The following is a 19,151-nucleotide window of genomic DNA, read 5'->3' as shown; positions in this document are numbered from 1 at the left end:
GAAGATGTGTCTCATAAGTGGAGGAAGAGGCATATGCTACAAAGTTTCTTATTTTCGCTTGTACTTCTAATTTACAGTCAGGTCCATAAATATTGGGACATTGACACAATTGTAACATTTTTGGCTCTATACACCACCACAATGGATTTGAAATGAAACAAACAAGATGTGCTTTAACTGCAGACTGTCAGCTTTAATTTGAGGGTATTTACATCCAAATCATATGAACAGTGTAGGAATTACAACAGTTTGCATATGTGACTCCCACTTGTTAAGGGACCAAAAGTAATGGGACAATTGGCTTCTCGGCTGTTCCATGGCCAGGTGTGTGTTATTCCCTCATTATCCCAATTACAATGAGTAGATAAAAGGTCCAGAGTTCATTTCAAGTGTGCTATTTGCATTTGGAATCTGTTGTTGTCAACTCTCAAGATGAGATCCAAAGAGCTGTCACTATCAGTGAAGCAAGCCATCATTAGGCTGAAAAAACAAAACAAACCCATCAGAGAGATAGCAAAAACGTTAGGCGTGGCCAAAACAACTGTTTGGAACATTCTTAAAAAGAAGGAACGCACCGGTGAGCTCAGCAACACCAAAAGATCCGGAAGACCATGGAAAAGAACTGTGGTGGATGACCGAAGAATTCTTTCCCTGGTGAAAAAAACACCCTTCACAACAGTTGGCCAGATCATGAACACTCTCCAGGAGGTAGGTGTATGTGAGTCAAAGTCAACAATCAACAGAAGACTTCACCAGAGTGAATACAGAAGGTTCACCACAAGATGTAAACCATTGGTGAGCCTTAAAAACAGGAAGGCCAGATTAGAGTTTGCCAAATGACATCGAAAAAAGCCTTCACAGTTCTGGAACAACATCCTATGGAGAGATGAGACCAAGATCAACTTGTACCAGAGTGATGGGAAGAGAAGAGCATGGAGAATGAAAGGAACTGCTCATGATCCTAAGCATACCATCTCATCAGTGAAGCATGGTGGTGGTAGTGTCATGGCGTGAGTATGTATGGCTGCCAATGGAACTGGTTCTCTTGTATTTATTGATGATGTGACTGCTGACAAAAGCAGCAGGATGAAGTCTGAAGTGTTTTGGACGGCGCTTTACAGTGCAGATGGACAGTGACCCAAAGCATACTGCAAAAGCAACCAAAGAGTTTTTTAAGGGAAAGAAGTGGAATGTTATGCAATGGCCAAGTCAATCACCTGATCTGAATCCGATTGAGCATGCATTTCACTTGCTGAAGACAAAACTGAAGGGAAAATGCCCCAAGAACAAGCGGGAACTGAAGACAGTTGCAGAGCATCACCAGGGATGAAACCCAGCGTCTGGTGATGTCTATGCGTTCCAGACTTCAGGCTGTAATTGACTGCAAAGGCTTTGCAACCAAGTATTAAAAAGTGAAAGTTTGAGTTATATTATTCTATCCCATTAATTTGGGTCACTTAACAAGTGAGAGGCACACATGCAAACTGTTGTATCTCCTACACCGTTCACCTAATTTGGATATAAATACCCTCAAATTAAAGCTGACAGTCTGCAGTTAAAGCACATCTTGTTCGTTTCATTTCAAATCCATTGTGGTGGTGTATAGAGCCAAAAATGTTAGAATTGTGTTGATGTCCCAATATTTATGGACCTGACTGTATATACAAATACAGTTAGAACTGTCCACTAATACCAAATGCAACAGGTACTCCTGCAACATAATTGGATCAAGAGCATGGTAGTTCTCATAAAAGACTGCTCATATAAATTACATATTGAAGGGGAGATGCTGCTCCCTTATCTCTCTGAAGCACACCCTAAGGCTAGTTTCACACTAGCGGCAGACTTCTCCAAAGCATTTGACACTGTACCACATAAAATGTTAGTATATAAAATGAGAATGCTCGGACTGGGAGAAAACATCTGTATGTGGGTAAGTAACTGTCTCAATGATAGAAAACAGAGGGTGGTTATTAACGGTACACACTCAGATTGGGTCACTGTCACTAGTGGGGTACCTCAGGGGTCAGTATTGGGCCCTATTCTCTTCAATATATTTATTAATGATCTTGTAGAAGGCTTGCATAGTAAAGTATCAATTTTCGCAGATGACACTAAACTGTGTAAAGTAATTGACACTGAAGAGGACAGTATACTACTACAGAGGGATCTGGATAGATTGCAGGCTTGGGCAGATAAGTGGCAGATGAGGTTTAACACTGACAAATGTAAAGTTATGCACATGGGAAGGAATAATGCAAGTCATCCGTACATACTAAATAGTAAAACACTCGGTAACACTAACATGGAAAAGGATCTACGAATTTTAATAAACAGCAAACTAAGCTGCAAAAAACAGTGTCAATCAACTGCTGCCAAGGCCAATAAGATAATGGGTTGCATCAAAAGGGGGATGGATGCCCGTGATAAGAACATAGTCCTACCACTTTACAAATCGCTAGTCAGACCACACATGGAGTACTGTGTACAGTTCTGGGCTCCTGTAAACAAGGCAGACATAGCAGAGCTGGAGAGGCTCCAGAGGAGGGAAACTAAAGCAATAACTGGAATGGGGCAACTACAGTACCCTGAAAGATTATCAAAATTAGGGTTATTCACTTTAGAAAAAAGACGACTGAGGGGAGATCTAATTACTATGTATAAATATATCAGGGGTCAGTACAGAGATCTATCCCATCATCTATTTATCCCCAGGACTGTGACGAAGGGACCTCCTCTGCGTCTAGAGGAAAGAAGGTTTGTACACAAACATAGAAGAGGATTCTTTACGGTAAGAGCAGTGAGACTATGGAACTCTCTGCCTGAGGAGGTGGTGATGGAGGTGGTGATGGTGAGTACAATAAAGGAATTCAAGAGGGGCCTGGATGTATTTCTGGAGTGTAATAATATTACAGGCTATAGCTACTAGAGAGGGGTCGTTGATCCAGGGAGTTATTCTGATTGCCTGATTGGAGTCAGGAAGGAATTTTTGGTTCCCCTAAAGTGGGGAAAATTGGCTTCTACCTCACAGGGTTGTTTTTTTTTGCCTTCCTCTGGATCAACTTTCAGGGTGACAGGCCGAACTGGATGGACAAATGTCTTTTTTCGGCCATATGTACTATGTTACTATGTTACTAATAGAAGCTGTATGAATCTGTCTTGGTAAGCTCCTACACATAGTGCATCATACATGCGGATGTTCATGTAGAAAATGTGCAGGGTACAGAAGTTTTCTGAGCAGAAATTGAAATCTGCTGCATTTCAATTGTTTGTGCAAACTTTAAGCGCAGATTTCATCCTTTGTAATGGAAAGGGTGAGATCTGGGGCAAATCAGCATCAAAATCAATAACAAAAACCACAATGCAAAGAGTGGAATTTCAAATCTGTGACAAAACCAATGACATAACAGAAACTTTGATTGGGTACTAGGGATATTGTAATATCCAAACACAATGGTCGCTTGACCAATTTAATCCCACTGGGGGCCCACTCTTACATATCACCTGTAAAAAGTAACTTGTATTTTTACAAACTAAACCACAAAACAATAATAATAAACAATAAAGTGACCAAATGAAAAGGAAAATCAGCTGATTTTTGGGACCCTTAGGCCTCCTGCACACGACCGTAGGTGTCCCGTTGCCGTATTGCGGACCGCATATGCGGATCCGCAATACAAGGGCACCGTTCCGTGTGCACTCAGAACTTGCTGTATCTTTTTGCAGAATGAACGGATGCCGACCCATTCAAGTTGAATGGGTCTGGATCCATCCCGGCGGCTGCACGAAGGTTGGCCGTGCATTGGGGACCACAAATTGCGGTCCCCAATGCACGGAACAAAACGAATATGTTCGTATGCAGGAGGCCTTATACTGTATTTTGAGCTATTTTCACAGACTGGCTGCGGCCTTGTTTGTGTGCATGATTCAAGAAGCTATTTCATATTTATGACTTTAGATTATTATTATTTTATTTTTCTTGATTTTTATTTATTATGTTGTTTAAACTGTTTTTTTTACCACTCATGTGCTTATGACCTTTTTACCACTTTTGGGATCCTCCTTATATCTCAGAGGTATACACCTTAGTGCTAGATAACACTTTTTTTTGTAAATAAATATTTATATATATACAGGAGTCTGGGATTCATTCGGCTATTCTACTTGATGTAGCTTACTTAAGCCTTACTCACACGTCAGTGTTTTGGACAGTGATTTCCATTAGTTATTGTGAGCCAAAACCAAGATTGGAGCCACCACAGACATATGGTATAAGGTAAAGATTTGCATCTGTTCTGTGTTTAGAGATGCACCTGGTTTTGGCTCAAAATCACAGATGGAAATCACTGACCAAAACACTGGCGTGTGAATGAGGCATTAGCCTGCTCTGTGATGTCTCATGCAGGTTTTGTTCTTTTAATGGTTTGTTGCCAGTTACAAGGAGACAAATGTATCTCCATATACTATCTCTCAGGTTCCATCCATTAGGTATCGTATCACGGGTGGTAACAACAAACAACACTTTGCTACATATGACCACACACACAAGCAGTCTGCGGCTGCTGCTTTGCCCTGCCTGCTATTGCTTTCCCTATTACACATTCATTCTATTTCATCCCCTTCCGCGATTTGTTTGTAGCCATGTAATATGGTCCCTTCCTATCAGCTGTTTCTAAAAACTAAGCGCAAGCCCTCCTGACATGTTTCGTCGCAGGTGCGTCGTCGTCAGGGGAGCATGGGGTTATGGCGCGTGCACACCGTCATTCCCTGCTTTATAGATATCACCGTTCCTCCCCTCTTACCCTCTCGGCCAACCTCTTTGTAAAGATAAAAGTTACGTTTTACAGATCATATGTAAGAGTGGGCCCCAAGTGGAATTAAATTGGTCAAGCCACCATTGTGTTTGGATAAAGCCAATTACAGGATCCGCAAGTAACACACGTGGTTTTTGGTGCAGAATCGATGTGAAAATCTAGGGAAAGCCTCATGAAAATCTAAGTGGAATTTCACGCTCCTACTCCTACAAAAGCATGCTATCAAAGTAAATATATAAAGTTAAATGGTCCCTGACATTTCAACAAACTTCGCTTTAAGTCAATAGTATAGGTGAATATAAGTAACTTTGTAATATATCTAATCAGAGAAAAATGCCTTGTTTCTCTCTAAAGTGGCTCATTCTTCTTTCCCTCTTTATAGATTTCTATGGTCAACACATGTGTCTGTCTTTTTAAATACTCTCTCTTTCTATGTAGTTCACTACTCTTCCTCACCTCACTCCTTTTCATAGATATCTATAGGCATTATGTAATCTGATCCTTCAGTGAGCTGATCGCTGTCTTGTCAGCATTTAAATAATTGCTTAGAATTGTGTAAATCAGGCATGCTCAACCTGCGGCCTTACAGCTATTGAAAAACTAGAACTCCCAGCATGCCCGAACAGCCTACAGCTATCAGCCTACAGCAGGGCATTGTGAGAGTTGTAGTTTTACAACAGCTGGAGGGCCGCTGGTTGAGCATGCCTAGTGTAGATTTATTACTATTTCTAAATGCTTTAATTCTAAAGATTAGAATAAGAGTTCCTGCTTCGGCGCTCAGAGACCCGGAATAGTTATATAATGTTGCCGTGTTCATGGGAATCACTGGTCAATGGTCTAGGAATCCCAAGGTTCCAGGGATACCTGATTGAGAAGCACTGGTCTACAACAATTATAAACCTTGGGCCCTGATTTATCAAGACAGGAAAATGCTATGTCTTGATGGGCCCTGCGCTGCTGGATACCTTGTCAGGTATAAATATTGATAAATAAGCCAGTGCTGATGGCCCAGCCCACACTTCACCCTCCCCGTGCCCCCTTTGTTAAATCTGGCATGGCAGGAATGATAAATTCCTCCCTTGGTTTCTTACCTGGATAACATCCTCAACTTCAGCTCTAATGATAGGTCCAAGTAGGCCAAGATGTTCTTCATATTCACCTTCTACATCAGGTTTTGTAAAAGTGCTGTCGAGGTACTTTCGAAATACAACCTTTGTGTACATGGTCTGCCTTGTTTCACCAGTATGTTTTTCATTTACTTGGTTCCTGTGGGGGAAAAAACAAACTAATTTGCTTAGTTCTTTATACATTGACTTTTGTAGGATGCAACCTGTGAACTGCATTCAGTGCTCAGTTTTTCTTAACTGCAGACCTAAAGTATCCCAACAGGACATGATTTGAGGCTATCCCACCAAATAAACCCACCAATTCCAGCCCACCATCTAATGTGTATGACAACAGCCTGAAGTATTGGTCTGTTGGATTTCAACTTGACTTATACCTTGTTCTCCCAGCAACAGCTGGTTCCCCTTTTAACTGTAAGGCCTCTTTCACACGGGCGAGTATTCCGCGCGGATGCGATGCGTGAGTTGAACGCATTGCACCCGCACTGAATCCCGACCCATTCATTTCTATGGGGCTGTTCACATGAGCGGTGATTTTCACACATCACTTGTGCGTTGAGTGAAAATCGCAGCATGCTCTATATTCTGCGTTTTTCATGCAACGCAGGCCCCATAGAAGTGAATGGGTTTGCGTGAAAATCGCAAGCATCCGCAAGCAAGTGCGGATGTGGTGCGATTTTCGCGCACGGTTGCTAGGAGACGATCGGGATGGAGACCCGATCATTATTATTTCCCCTTATAACATGGTTATAAGAGAAAATAATAGCATTCTGAATACAGAATGCATAGTAAAATAGCGCTGGAGGGGTTAAAAATAAATAAAAAATAATTTAACTCACCTTAATCCACTTGATCGCGCAGTCGGCATCTCCTTCTGTCTTCATCTTAGCTGTGTGGAGGAACAGGACCTGTGGTGACGTCACTCCGGTCATCACATGGTCCATCACATGATCCATCACCATGGTAAAAGATCATGTGATGACCGGAGTGACGTCACCACAGGTCCTTTTCCTGCACACAGCTAAGATGAAGACAGAAGAGAAGCCGGGCTGCGCGATCAAGTGGATTAAGGTGAGTTAAATTTTTTATTTATTTTTTTTAACCCCTCCAGCGCTATTTTACTATGTATTCTGTATTCAGAATGCTATTATTTTCCCTTATAACCATGTTATAAGGGAAAATAATACAATCTACAGAACACCAATCCCAAGCCCGAACTTCTGTGAAGAAGTTCGGGTTTGGGTACCAAACTTGCATGATTTTTCTCAGGCGCGTGCAAAACGCATTACAATGTTTTGCACTCGCGCGGAAAAATCGCGCGTGTTCCCGCAACACACCCGCACATTTTCCCGCAACGCCCATGTGAAAGAGGCCTAAGAGCATTCAGGCTACAGCTATCTAATGTGTCAGCATAAGACACTGAGTATTAAACATTATATTTTAGTATACAGTAATACCTCAATATACAATGGTTTAAAGATACAATATTTTCAACTTACAATGGCTTTTCCTGGGCCATTGTAAATTGCAACCAGACTCAGCATACTGCATAATGCCCCACATTCAAATTCAACCAATCAATATGGCCATTTCACTGGTAAAACACCTTTATTGGTTTTGTATTATGTCCTCCGTGGTACTAAATTCTCTGTACTTCCCCTTGTCTTTGCCAGGAGGAGCTGCTCCTTTGGACACCAGTCCATTTTATTTTTCTGGTACATGTACAGTCAGGTCCGTAAATATTGGGACATCAACACAATTGTAAAATTTTTGGCTCTATACACGACCACAATGGATTTGAAATAAAAAGAACAAGATGGGCTTTAACTGCAGACTGTCAGCTTTAACTTGAGGGTATTTACATCCAAATCAGGTGAACGGTGTAGGAATTACAACAGTTTGCATTTGTGCCTCCCACTTGTTAAGGAACCAAAATTAATGGGACAATTGGCTTCTCAGCTGTTCCATGGCCAGGTGTGTGTTATTCCCTCATTATCCCAATTACAATAAGCAGATAAAAGGTCCAGAGTTCATTTCAAGTGTGCTATTTGCATTTGGAATCTGTTGCTGTCAACTCTCAAGGTGAGATCCAAAGAGCTGTCACTATCAGTGAAGCAAGCCATCATTAGGCTGAAAAAACAAAACATCAGAGAGATGGCAAATACATTAGGTGTGGCCAAAACAACTGTTTGGAACAATTTTAAAAAGAAGGAATGAACCGTGAGCTCAGCAAGACCAAAAGACCCGGAAGACCGCGGAAAACAACTGTGGTGGATGACCGAAGAATTCTTTCCCTGGTAAAGAAAACACCCTTCACAACAGTTGGCCAGATCAAGAACACTCTCCAGGAGGTAGGTGTTTGTGTGTCAAAGTCAACAATCAAGAGAAGACTTCACCAGAGTGAATACAGAGGGTTCACCACAAGATGTAAACCATTGGTGAGCCTCAAAAACAGGAAGGCCAGATTAGAGTTTGCCAAACGACATCTAAAAAAGCCTTCACAGTTCTGGAACAACATCCCATGGACAGATGAGACCAAGATCAACTTGTACCACAGTGATGGGAAGAGAAGAGTATGGAAAAGGAAAGTAACTGCTCATGATGCTAAGCATACCACCTCATCAGTGAAGCATGGTGGTGGTAGTGTCATGGCGTGGGCATGTATGGCTGCCAATGGAACTGGTTCTCATGTATTTATTGATGATGTGACTGCTGACAAAAGCAGCAGGATGAATTCCGAAGTGTTTCGGTCAATATTATCTGCTCATATTCAGCCAAATGCTTCAGAACTCATTGGACGGCGCTTCACAGTGCAGATGGACAATGACCCAAAGCATACTGCAAAAGCAACCAAAGAGTTTTTTAAGGGAAAGAAGTGGAATGTTATGCAATGGCCAAGTCAATCACCTGACCTGAATCCAATTGAGCATGCATTTCTCTTGCTGAAGACAAAACTGAAGGGAAAATGACTCAAGAACAAGCAGGAACTGAAGACAGTTGCAGTAGAGGCCTGGCAGAGCATCACCAGGGATGAAACCCAACGTCTGGTGATGTCTATGCGTTCCAGACTTCAGGCTGTAATTGACTGCAAAGGATTTGCAACCAAGTATTAAAAAGTGAAAGTTTGATTTATGATTATTATTCTGTCTCATTACTTTTGGTTATTTATCAAGTGGGAGGCACATATACAAACTGTTGTAATTCCTACACCGTTCACCTTATTTGGATGTAAATACCCTCAAATTAAAGCTGACAGTCTGCAGTTAAAGCACATCTTGTTTGTTTCATTTCAAATCCATTGTGGTGGTGTATAGAGCCAAAAATTTTAGAATTGTGTCGATGTCCCAATATTTACGGACCTGACTGTATGTACTATGCAATACCCCAAAGAAGTTTCTGCCCTCACCATAGAAAGTCATTTACAGCTTCTATTACTGGCAGTTATATGTAAAGACTTATTTTATCTGTCTTGGTTATCTGCTTATTTTTCTTAAAACATCAATTTTCTTATTCTGGGATGGCATTTTGAGGCTTTGGAACCAATTACTAGTTTTTCATAGAGTTATAGACTCAAGCTACAATGGTTTCAACATACAATGGTCGTCCCGGAACCAATTAATATTGTAACTTGAGGGACCACTGTATCTGGTTCTGTCCTTTTAATTCGAGAGGAACAATAGCCACCATGTACTTGAAATTCAATTGTTCATAGCAATGATGCAATACGAGACAATTAACATTATAGCTATGGGCACATTGTAGCAAATAATTATAACTGAGAAGGAACACAACAAAGATCTGTACCTTCTTGAGCCTCCTGTGTAGTCCCACTGTACTTCCTCAGCTGTAATATAGTAATTCCTTTTCATTCCTTTTGAGGTTCGCATTAAATTTTCTACTATCCTATCTGGGTTAGTGTAGCGGTTTACATCATCCTCTGTCTCTATTTTATATGGTTCTTCATATAAAATATATTGAGGTTTGATTTTCTCTTCATCAGTGAGGAAGCTTGCATCATGGTCATACTCTGCATAATTACCATCCATTCCTCTGGATACTCCAATTACAATTTCGGATTTGCGTTCATGGGGATTGAATCCTCTTGGACTAAACCCTCTTGGAGTAAATGTCCCATTCCTTACATCACTGTGTACAGAATTATTTGGCGCCATGTTTTCATCAAATAAGGTCCCATTTTTCTTATAGCCCTGCTCACTGGTTTGGCCATTCACAGCGGTTCTTTTTTCTTTCATCTTTACCACTTTTTTTTTCCTTCTGAGATACTTAACAACCAATGTCTGATTTGCATTTTGGTCAATTTGAAACATATCCATCCTTTTGAAATACCGTTTTTTATTTTGTTTAACATCGGTATTATTGACTTTTTTTACTGTCACGTTACTTGTCGGAAGGGATTGATTTTGAAGATCCTCAAAATGATTCTCTACAGTTTCATTAGGGATTACGTTTTCACTCTCTTTAGCATCTGTTTCTTCATTTTGTTCATTGAGAAAGATATTTTTGATGATATCTTCAAATATATGGGCACTGAAGAAAAACAAGTAATTATGATGAGTTAATGTACAGGACCAGTAAATATCCTATAGTGGCTCATGTAATAAACCTTCCTAGCTATTTTTTCTGCTGATCCATCCAGTTTTATTCCTCCTTCATAAATGATTGCAGACGATGGCCATTCATTTTAGTTAAAGGGAACCTGTCATCGGGATTTGGGGTATAGAGCTGAGGACATGGGTTGCTAGATGGCCGCTAGCACATCCGCAATACCCAGTCCCCATAGCTCTGTGTGCTTTTATTGTGTAAAAAAAAAAAACGATTTGATACATATGCAAATTAACCTGAGATGAGTCCTGTCCCTGACTCATCTCACATACAGGACTCATCTCTGGTTAATTTGCATATGTATCAAATCGTTTTTTTTACACAATAAAAGCACACAGAGCTATGGGGACTGGGTATTGCGGATGTGCTAGCGGCCATCTAGCAACCCATGTCCTCAGCTCTATACCCAAAATCCCGGTAACAGGTTCCCTTTAAAACATTAGGGTCAGTTGACCCAACTAAAGACTCAGAATAAGGCTACATTTACACGACGACAATATGTGTTTTGCGGTCTGCAAGTCGCGGATCCACAAAAAAAATGGATGAAGTCCGTATGGCAATTGTTTTTTTTTGCGGATCCATTGTAACAATGCCTAACCTTGTCCGCAAAATGGACAAGAATAGGACATGCTCTATTTTTTTAGCGGGGCTACGGAACGGACATACGGATGCGGATAGCACACTGTGTGCTGTCCGCATTTTTTGCAGACCCTTTGAAATGAATAGGTTTGCATCCTATCCGCAAAAAAAAAGGAACGGACACGGAAACACAATATGTTCATGTGAATGTAGCCTAAACTGAACTATTTTGTCAGCAGGTTCAACTCTGTTAAACCAGGCATACTGCCTTGTAGGGTTGATCCTGCAGATTAAAACAATACCTTTCTAGCTAAAAATTGTTGCACGATTCATGAGATATCTTAGTTCGAATCTATATGCAGATTAGGGCTTCAATGTACCAAGGGGTGGGCCCTAGCCCCCTGGTGCTCCTCCACTTTCTTGACTTTGGCATCCCCCCTACCCCTTCTTCCCTTGACTGAGAGGGCCAGGCATCCTCATTGTATGTTTCTCTGGTGATGAAATCATCTTAGCAACAGGGAAACTCAAAGGAGATGTACTGGGCATGTTCTGTGATTTCTATAATTGGTGCATAACTATTTGACCTTTTTGTACCATTTTCAGTTATGTCAGTTATATTCAGCTTATTTTTTGTGAGAGCCAACAAATTTTTTCTTAAATTATCCCCATGATAAGGCCTTTTTCATTTGGTTGTCCAGAATGTTATATGTGATGGCCTACACAGTAGACGGAACTGTGTACTTCTGGCACCAGAGCTACTGAAGAACAGCTAGGCATCCAGCATCCAGCCATCGGGACAGGCCACTTGTAAAATCCTGTTCAACCCCTTGAAGGATTAATGTTATGAGCATCAAAGTTTTGCCAAAATCAGGGATAGAGTAAGTGATTACAATGCTATCCAAACGAACTGACTTAGGCCTAGTTCACACGAATGTATGGCTTTTTCAGTGTTTTGCGGTCCGTGTTTCACAGATCCGTTGTTCCGTTTTTTGTTTCCGTTGTGTTTCCGTTTCTGTTCCGTTTTTCCGTATGGCATATACAGTAATTACATAGAAAAAATTGGGCTGGGCATAACATTTTCAATAGATGGTTGAACAAAAACGGAACGGATACGGAAGACATACGGATGCATTTCCGTATGTGTTCCGTTTTTTTTGCGGACCCATTGACTTTAATGGAGCCACGGAACGTGATTTGCGGCCAAATATAGGACATGTTCTATCTTTCAACGGAACAGAAAAACGGAAATACGGAAACGGAATGCATACGGAACACATTCCATTTTTTTTGCGGAACCAGTGAAATGAATGGTTCTGTATACGGACCGTATACGGAACACTAAAAAACGGCCCGTACACTAGCAAAAAAAAACGTTCGTGTGAACTAGGCCTAACTTAAAGGGGTTTTCTGAGACTTAAATAATCCTCTGAATAGGTCATCAGTATCTGATTGGTGGGGGTCCAACAACTGGGGCCCCCGCTGATCAGCTGTTTGAGAAGGCAGCGGCACTCACAGTAGTGCAGCGGCCTTCTTTCAGCGTTCCCTAGGCCATGTGACGACACGTACATTGGTCACGTGGCCTAGGCGTAGCTCAGCCCTATAGAAGTGAATGGGTCTGAGCTGTGATACCAAGCACAACCGCTGTACAATTTACTGCACTGTGCTTGGCAAGCAGGAAAAAGGCTGCGGCTGCAACCCCCACCGATCAGATACTGATGACCTATCCAGACAGTCGGTGGCTTGTTCAGTGATCTCCTCCACAGTATGAGAACGAGGGATCCCTATTGTGATCGCTCGTTCACATACAGCCATGGCAGTGGAACGAGAGCAAAAAAAGCCCCCCCCCCCCCCCCCCCGGTCAGACCTGCAAGAGGATGGACGATGGCGCAGATAGGCAGCGGCCAACTGATTTTATAACAAGACACGGAGGATCATATTGCATCTCTTTCTTTACTGAAAATCCACAGCAGCAAAGAAGAGTAACCAAGGTAACATACAGAAACACCCCTAAAAGGTAACGCCTCCCACCAACCAGTCCATAAATAGGCCGTCTTTAGTGACATCTTCCTCTTTCTTTGCTGCTCCATGGCAGATAGGTATTCTAGTGTTGTCATTATAGTTACTTTCATATGGTATTTTTTCCCCAATAGTTTTGGGTTTACCTTAATTTTCCCCTCCTTTTAGTTTGGTTCTATTTGGAATCTTATTTTTATGGTTTTTGTGGTATTTTTGTCTTATATTTATATTTTTGTTTGACGCAGTTTTTCCTTTACCCTTCCGGTTTCCCTCATCCTCCTCTGCCATATTGCGCCGCCGGCGCCTTGCCCCTCTCTTCCCTTCACCTCGCTCCGCTGTTTCTATTCGTCCTCACCTGTCTGGTGGGGGTTTTCGGCGCCATCGTTCCTCTGTCGGCGCCTCCAAAGCAGCAGCCCGTTCGTTCTTGTTGCGCCCGAGATCTTGCGAGTTCCGAGATTTCGGACGCCATCTTGGTTTTGTCCCTGCATCGCTCGGGAGTTAATTCCCAGGGTGGCACCTTCGTTGGGGGTGGCGCCCGCTCTTACTCCCTTCCTATTGGTCCGGAGGGGTTGGGGGCATGTACCCTCTGCGTTTCGCGGCCGTTCTTGTGTTCTCGGTCGTCATTTTCTGTGTTACCCCCTGCAGTGCGGTTTGTGGTCTCATTGTCTCCCTCATCTTAGCTTTTCCCCTTCAGGAGTGACTAACTCCCTTCAGTGTGTCAACCATGTCGCATCCTGCCGACTTTAACCCCTCAGTACCGGTCAGTTCTCTAGTTGCCATAACTCAGGGATCCTCCCCTACTCCTCCTGGGGCTGTTTCTATGCCCTCGGCGGATGCCCAGGCCTTGGCCTTGCAACAATCAATCTCCCAGGCCATTGCTTCAGCTATGGGGTCTATGTCCTCTATTATCTCTCAATCCATATCACAGGCCCTTGTCCCTCTGGGGCCTCCCCGCATTCCTCCACCTGATACTGTTGCCTCCAGAAATCTAGTGAATGATAGCGTGCCCAGCACACATAAGAGAGCCTGTCCACGCCAGGCAGAAAAGGCGCGTCCGTGGAAATCTGCTCGCGCTCAGCCAGAGCCTAGTTCGAACTCTGAGATGGAGTCTGATGAGGAGGCTTTGGGTTACCACCTCGGTGGTTCAGATAATGAGATTGAGGGCGCTATGGTGGATCCTGAGGTGGACGATGACGTCCCTTTGTCTCGGCCTTCTACTAGTGGGGCCGCAGGTGCTGCACCTTTAGGCTCTGCCTCTCTTACGGATCCTACAGGGGAACCCCTTTTTGATCCTGATAGTCTGCACCATCCTAGGTCTGCAGAGTGGATCCCCGCACCACATGTGGCCCATTATTTAGAGGCCAGGATTAGAACGCTCTTATGTAAGGAGACTCGTAATAAGTTAAGGGCCGAATGCCCACGCCCTTTAATACCTAATAAGGTCTGTGAGACCCCTAATGTGGACCCTAAAATGGTCCAGTTTCTGGCCAAGACAGGATTTAACACCCACAGGGGCCTAGATTCCGCACTTAGTGCTTGCCAGGATAAGCTCCTGGATATTTTAGGACCCCTTACTAAGATATTTGATTTGGCAGAGTCTGCTAGGGCGGACAGCACGCCGATAGACCCAGAGGAGCTCCGAGGATGGGTGCAGCGTGCCATCTGCGTTGCAGGGAATGTAAATACTTCCCTTGCGATTGAGAGGAGGAAGGCTATCCTCATGAAGATAGAGCCAAAGCTGGCCAACATGGCTTTAACTGAAGCCGGCAAGGATACTCAAGGGCTCCTTTTTGGCGATTCTTTTATTAACCACCTCAGCCCCCTTAGCTTAAACACCCTTAATGACCAGGCCACTTTTTACACTTCTGACCTACACTACTTTAACCGTTTATTGCTCGGTCATGCAACTTACCACCCAAATGAATTTTACCTCCTTTTCTTCTCACTAATAGAGCTTTCATTTGGTGGTATTTCATTGCTGCTGACATTTTTACTTTTTTTGTTATTAATCGAAATTTTACTATTTTTTGGCAAAAAAAATGACATTTTTCACTTTCAGTTGTAAAATTTTGCAAGAAAAACGACATCCATATATAAATTTTTCTCTAAATTTATTGTTCTACATGTCCTTGAAAAAAAAAAATGTTTGGGTAAAAAAAAAAAATGGTTTGGGTAAAAGTTATAGCGTTTACAAACTATGGTACAAAAATGTGAATTTCCGCTTTTTGAAGCAGCTCTGACTTTCTGAGCACCTGTCATGTTTCCTGAGGTTCTACAATGGCCAGACAGTACAAACACCCCACAAATGACTCCATTTCGGAAAGTAGACACCCTAAGGTATTCGCTGATGGGCATAGTGAGTTCATACAACTTTTTATTTTTTGTCACAAGTTAGCGGAAAATGATGATTTTTTATTTTTATTTTTTTCTTACAAAGTCTCATATTCCACTAACTTGTGACAAAAAATAAAAACTTCCATGAACTAACTATGCCCATCACGAAATACCTTGGGGTGTCTTCTTTCCAAAATGGGGTCACTTGTGGGGTAGTTATACTGCCCTGGCATTTTAGGGGCCCAAATGCTTGCGAAGTAGTTTGAAATCGAAATCTGTAAAAAATGGCCGGTGAAATCCGAAAGGTGCTCTTTGGAATGTGGGCCCCTTTGCCCACCTAGGCTGCAAAAAAGTGTCACACATGTGGTATTGCCGTACTTAGGAGAAGTTGGGCAATGTGGGGTGTTATTTTACTTATACCCATGCTGGGTGAGAGAAATATCTTGGCAAAAGACAACTTTTCCCATTTTTTTATACAAAGTTGGCATTTGACCAAGATATTTATCTCACCCAGTATGGGTATATGTAAAATGACATCCCAAAACACATTGCCCAACTTCTCCTGAGTACGGCGATACCACATGTGTGACACTTTTTTGCAGCGTAGGTGGGCAAAGGGGCCCACATTCCAAAGAGCACCTTTAGGATTTCACCGGCCATTTTTTACAGATTTTGATTTCAAACCACTTCTCACGCATTCGGGCCCCTAAAATGCCAGGGCAGTATAGCTACCCCACAAGTGACCCCATTTTGGAAAGAAGACACCCCAAGGTATTTCGTGATGGGCATAGTTAGTTCATGGAAGTTTTTATTTTTTGTCACAAGTTAGTGGAATATGAGACTTTGTAAGAAAAAAATAAAAATAAAAATCATCATTTTCCGCTAACTTGTGACAAAAAATAAAAAATTCTAGGTACTCGCCATGCCCCTCACGGAATACCTTGGGGTGTCTTCTTTCCAAAATGGGGTCACTTGTGGGGTAGTTATACTGCCCTGGCATTCTAGGGGCCCTAATGTGTGGTAAGTAGGTAAATGACCTGTGAAATCCTAAAGGTGCTCTTTGGAATGTGGGCCCCTTTGCCCACCTAGGCTGCAAAAAAGTGTCACACATGTGGTATCGCCGTATTCAGGAGAAGTTGGGCAATGTGTTTTGGGGTGTCTTTTTACATATACTCATGCTGGGTGAGAGAAATATCTCGGCAAAAGACAACTTTTCCCATTTTTTATACAAAGTTGGCATTTGACCAAGATATTTATCTCACCCAGCATGGGTATATGTAAAATGACACCCCAAAACACATTGCCCAACTTCTCCTGAGTACAGCGATACTAGATGTGTGACACTTTTTTGCAGCCTAGATGCGCAAAGGGGCCCACATTCCTTTTATGAGGGCATTTTTAGACATTTGGATCCCAGACTTCTTCTCACGCTTTAGGGCCCCTAAAATGCCAGGGCAGTATAAATACCCCACATGTGACCCCATTTTGGAAAGAAGACACCCCAAGGTATTCAATGAGGGGCATGGCGAGTTCATATAATTTTTTTTTTTTTGGCACAAGTTAGCGGAAATTGATTTTTTATTTTTTTTTCTCACAAAGTCTCCCTTTCCGCTAACTTGGGACAAAAATTTCAATCTTTCATGGACTCAATATGCCCCTCACGGAATACCTTGGGGTGTCTTCTTTCCGAAATGGGGTCACATGTGGGGTATTTATACTGCCCTGGCATTCTAGGGGCCCTAAAGCGTGAGAAGAAGTCTGGAATATAAATGTCTAAAAATTTTTACGCATTTGGATTCCGTGAGGGGTATGGTGAGTTCATGTGAGATTAAATTTTTTGACACAAGTTAGTGGAATATGAGACTTTGTAAGAAAAAAAAAAATAATTTCTGCTAACTTGGGCCAAAAAAGGTCTGAATGGAGCCTTACAGGGGGGTGATCAATGACAGGGGGGTGATCAATGACAGGGGGGTGATCAGGGAGTCTATATGGGGTGATCACCCCCCTGTCATTGATCACCCCCCTGTAAGGCTCCATTCAGATGTCCGTATGTGTTTTGCGGATCCGATCCATGTATCCGTGGATCCGTAAAAAACATACGGACATCTGAATGGAGCCTTACAGGGGGGTGATCAATGACAGGGGGGTGATCAGGGAGTCTATATGGGGTGATCACCCCCCTGTCATTGATCACCCCCCTATAAGGCTCCATTCAGATGTCCGTATGTGTTTTGCGAATCCGATCCATGTATCCGTGGATCCGTAAAAAAACATACGGACATCTGAATGGAGCCTTACAGGGGGTTGATCAATGACAGGGGGGTGATCAATGACAGGGGGGTGATCAGGGAGTCTATATGGGGTGATCACCCCCCTGTCATTGATCACCCCCCTATAAGGCTCCATTCAGATGTCCGTATGTGTTTTGCGGATCCGATCCATGTATCCGTGGATCCGTAAAAAACATACGGACATCTGAATGGAGCCTTACAGGGGGGTGATCAATGACAGGGGGGTGATCAGGGAGTCTATATGGGGTGATCACCCCCCTGTAAGGCTCCATTCAGACGTCTGTATGTGTTTTGCGGATCCGATCCATGTATCCGTGGATCCGTAAAAAACATACGGACATCTGAATGCAGCCTTACAGGGGGGTGATCAATGACAGGGGGGTGATCAGGGAGTCTATATGGGGTGATCACCCCCCTGTCATTGATCACCCCCCTATAAGGCTCCATTCAGATGTCCGTATGTGTTTTGCGGATCCGATCCATGTATCCGTGGATCCGTAAAAAACATACGGAATCTGAATGGAGCCTTACAGGGGGGTGATCAATGACAGGGGGGTGATCAGGGAGTCTATATGGGGTGATCACCCCCCTGTAAGGCTCCATTCAGACGTCTGTATGTGTTTTGCGGATACGATCCATGTATCCGTGGATCCGTAAAAAACATACGGACGTCTGAATGGAGCCTTACAGGGGAGTGATCAATGACAGGGGGGTGATCAGGGAGTCTATATGGGGTGATCACCCCCGTCATTGATCACCCCCTGTAAGGCTCCATTCAGACGTCCGTATGTTTTTTACGGATCCGATCCATGTATCAGTGGATCCGTAAAAATCATACGGACGTCTGAATGGAGCCTTACAAGGGGGTGATCAATGACAGGGGGGTGATCAGGGAGTCTATATGGGGTGATCAGGGGTTAATAAGGGGTTAATAAGTGACAGGGGGGGGTGTAGTGTAGTGGTGTTTGGTGCTACATATTGCTGAGTTACCTGTGTCCTCTGGTGGTCGATCCAAACAAAAGGGACCACCAGAGGACCAGGTAGCAGGTATATTAGATGCTGTTATCAAAACAGCGTCTAATATACCTGTTAGGGGTTAAAAAAAATCGCATCTCCAGCCTGCCAGCGAACGATTCGGCCTTTGTGGGACGTGTCTTTGGTCATTGATTTCCTTTCTCATTGGCCTCTTAATTCGGATCATTCTCTACGTCAGCTTTCGGCGAAACTCGTCACTTTATTTTGCCTAGTATCTTGTAAACGGGTTTCTGATGTCCGCGCTTTGGACTTTGACGCGGTTTCCTTTACCCCGGAGGGGGTATCTTTTAACATTTCTCGCCGTACCAAAACCAGTATTAAATCGGTCTCCTACA

At 42.9% G+C, this 19,151-nt stretch overlaps 1 protein-coding gene across 1 annotated transcript in view; it reads right to left on the bottom strand.

Annotated features, from left to right (window-relative positions):
• F5 (coagulation factor V) overlaps positions 1-19,151 on the bottom strand; it is a 158,402-nt gene that overhangs the window by 59,921 nt on the left and 79,330 nt on the right. Inside the window, exons 14-15 of the mRNA XM_040423826.1 lie at positions 9,743-10,486; positions 5,906-6,080 (exon numbers count right to left, since the gene is read on the bottom strand). Coding sequence (XP_040279760.1) covers positions 5,906-6,080; positions 9,743-10,486 — 919 coding nt within the window. The remainder of the gene's footprint in view (positions 1-5,905; positions 6,081-9,742; positions 10,487-19,151) is intronic.

The sequence above is a fragment of the Bufo bufo genome, chromosome 3 (assembly GCF_905171765.1).
Source record: "Bufo bufo chromosome 3, aBufBuf1.1, whole genome shotgun sequence".
NCBI lineage: Eukaryota > Metazoa > Chordata > Amphibia > Anura > Bufonidae > Bufo > Bufo bufo.
The sequence above is the reverse complement of the archived record's forward strand: the minus strand, read 5'-3'. Positions and strand labels throughout refer to the sequence as shown.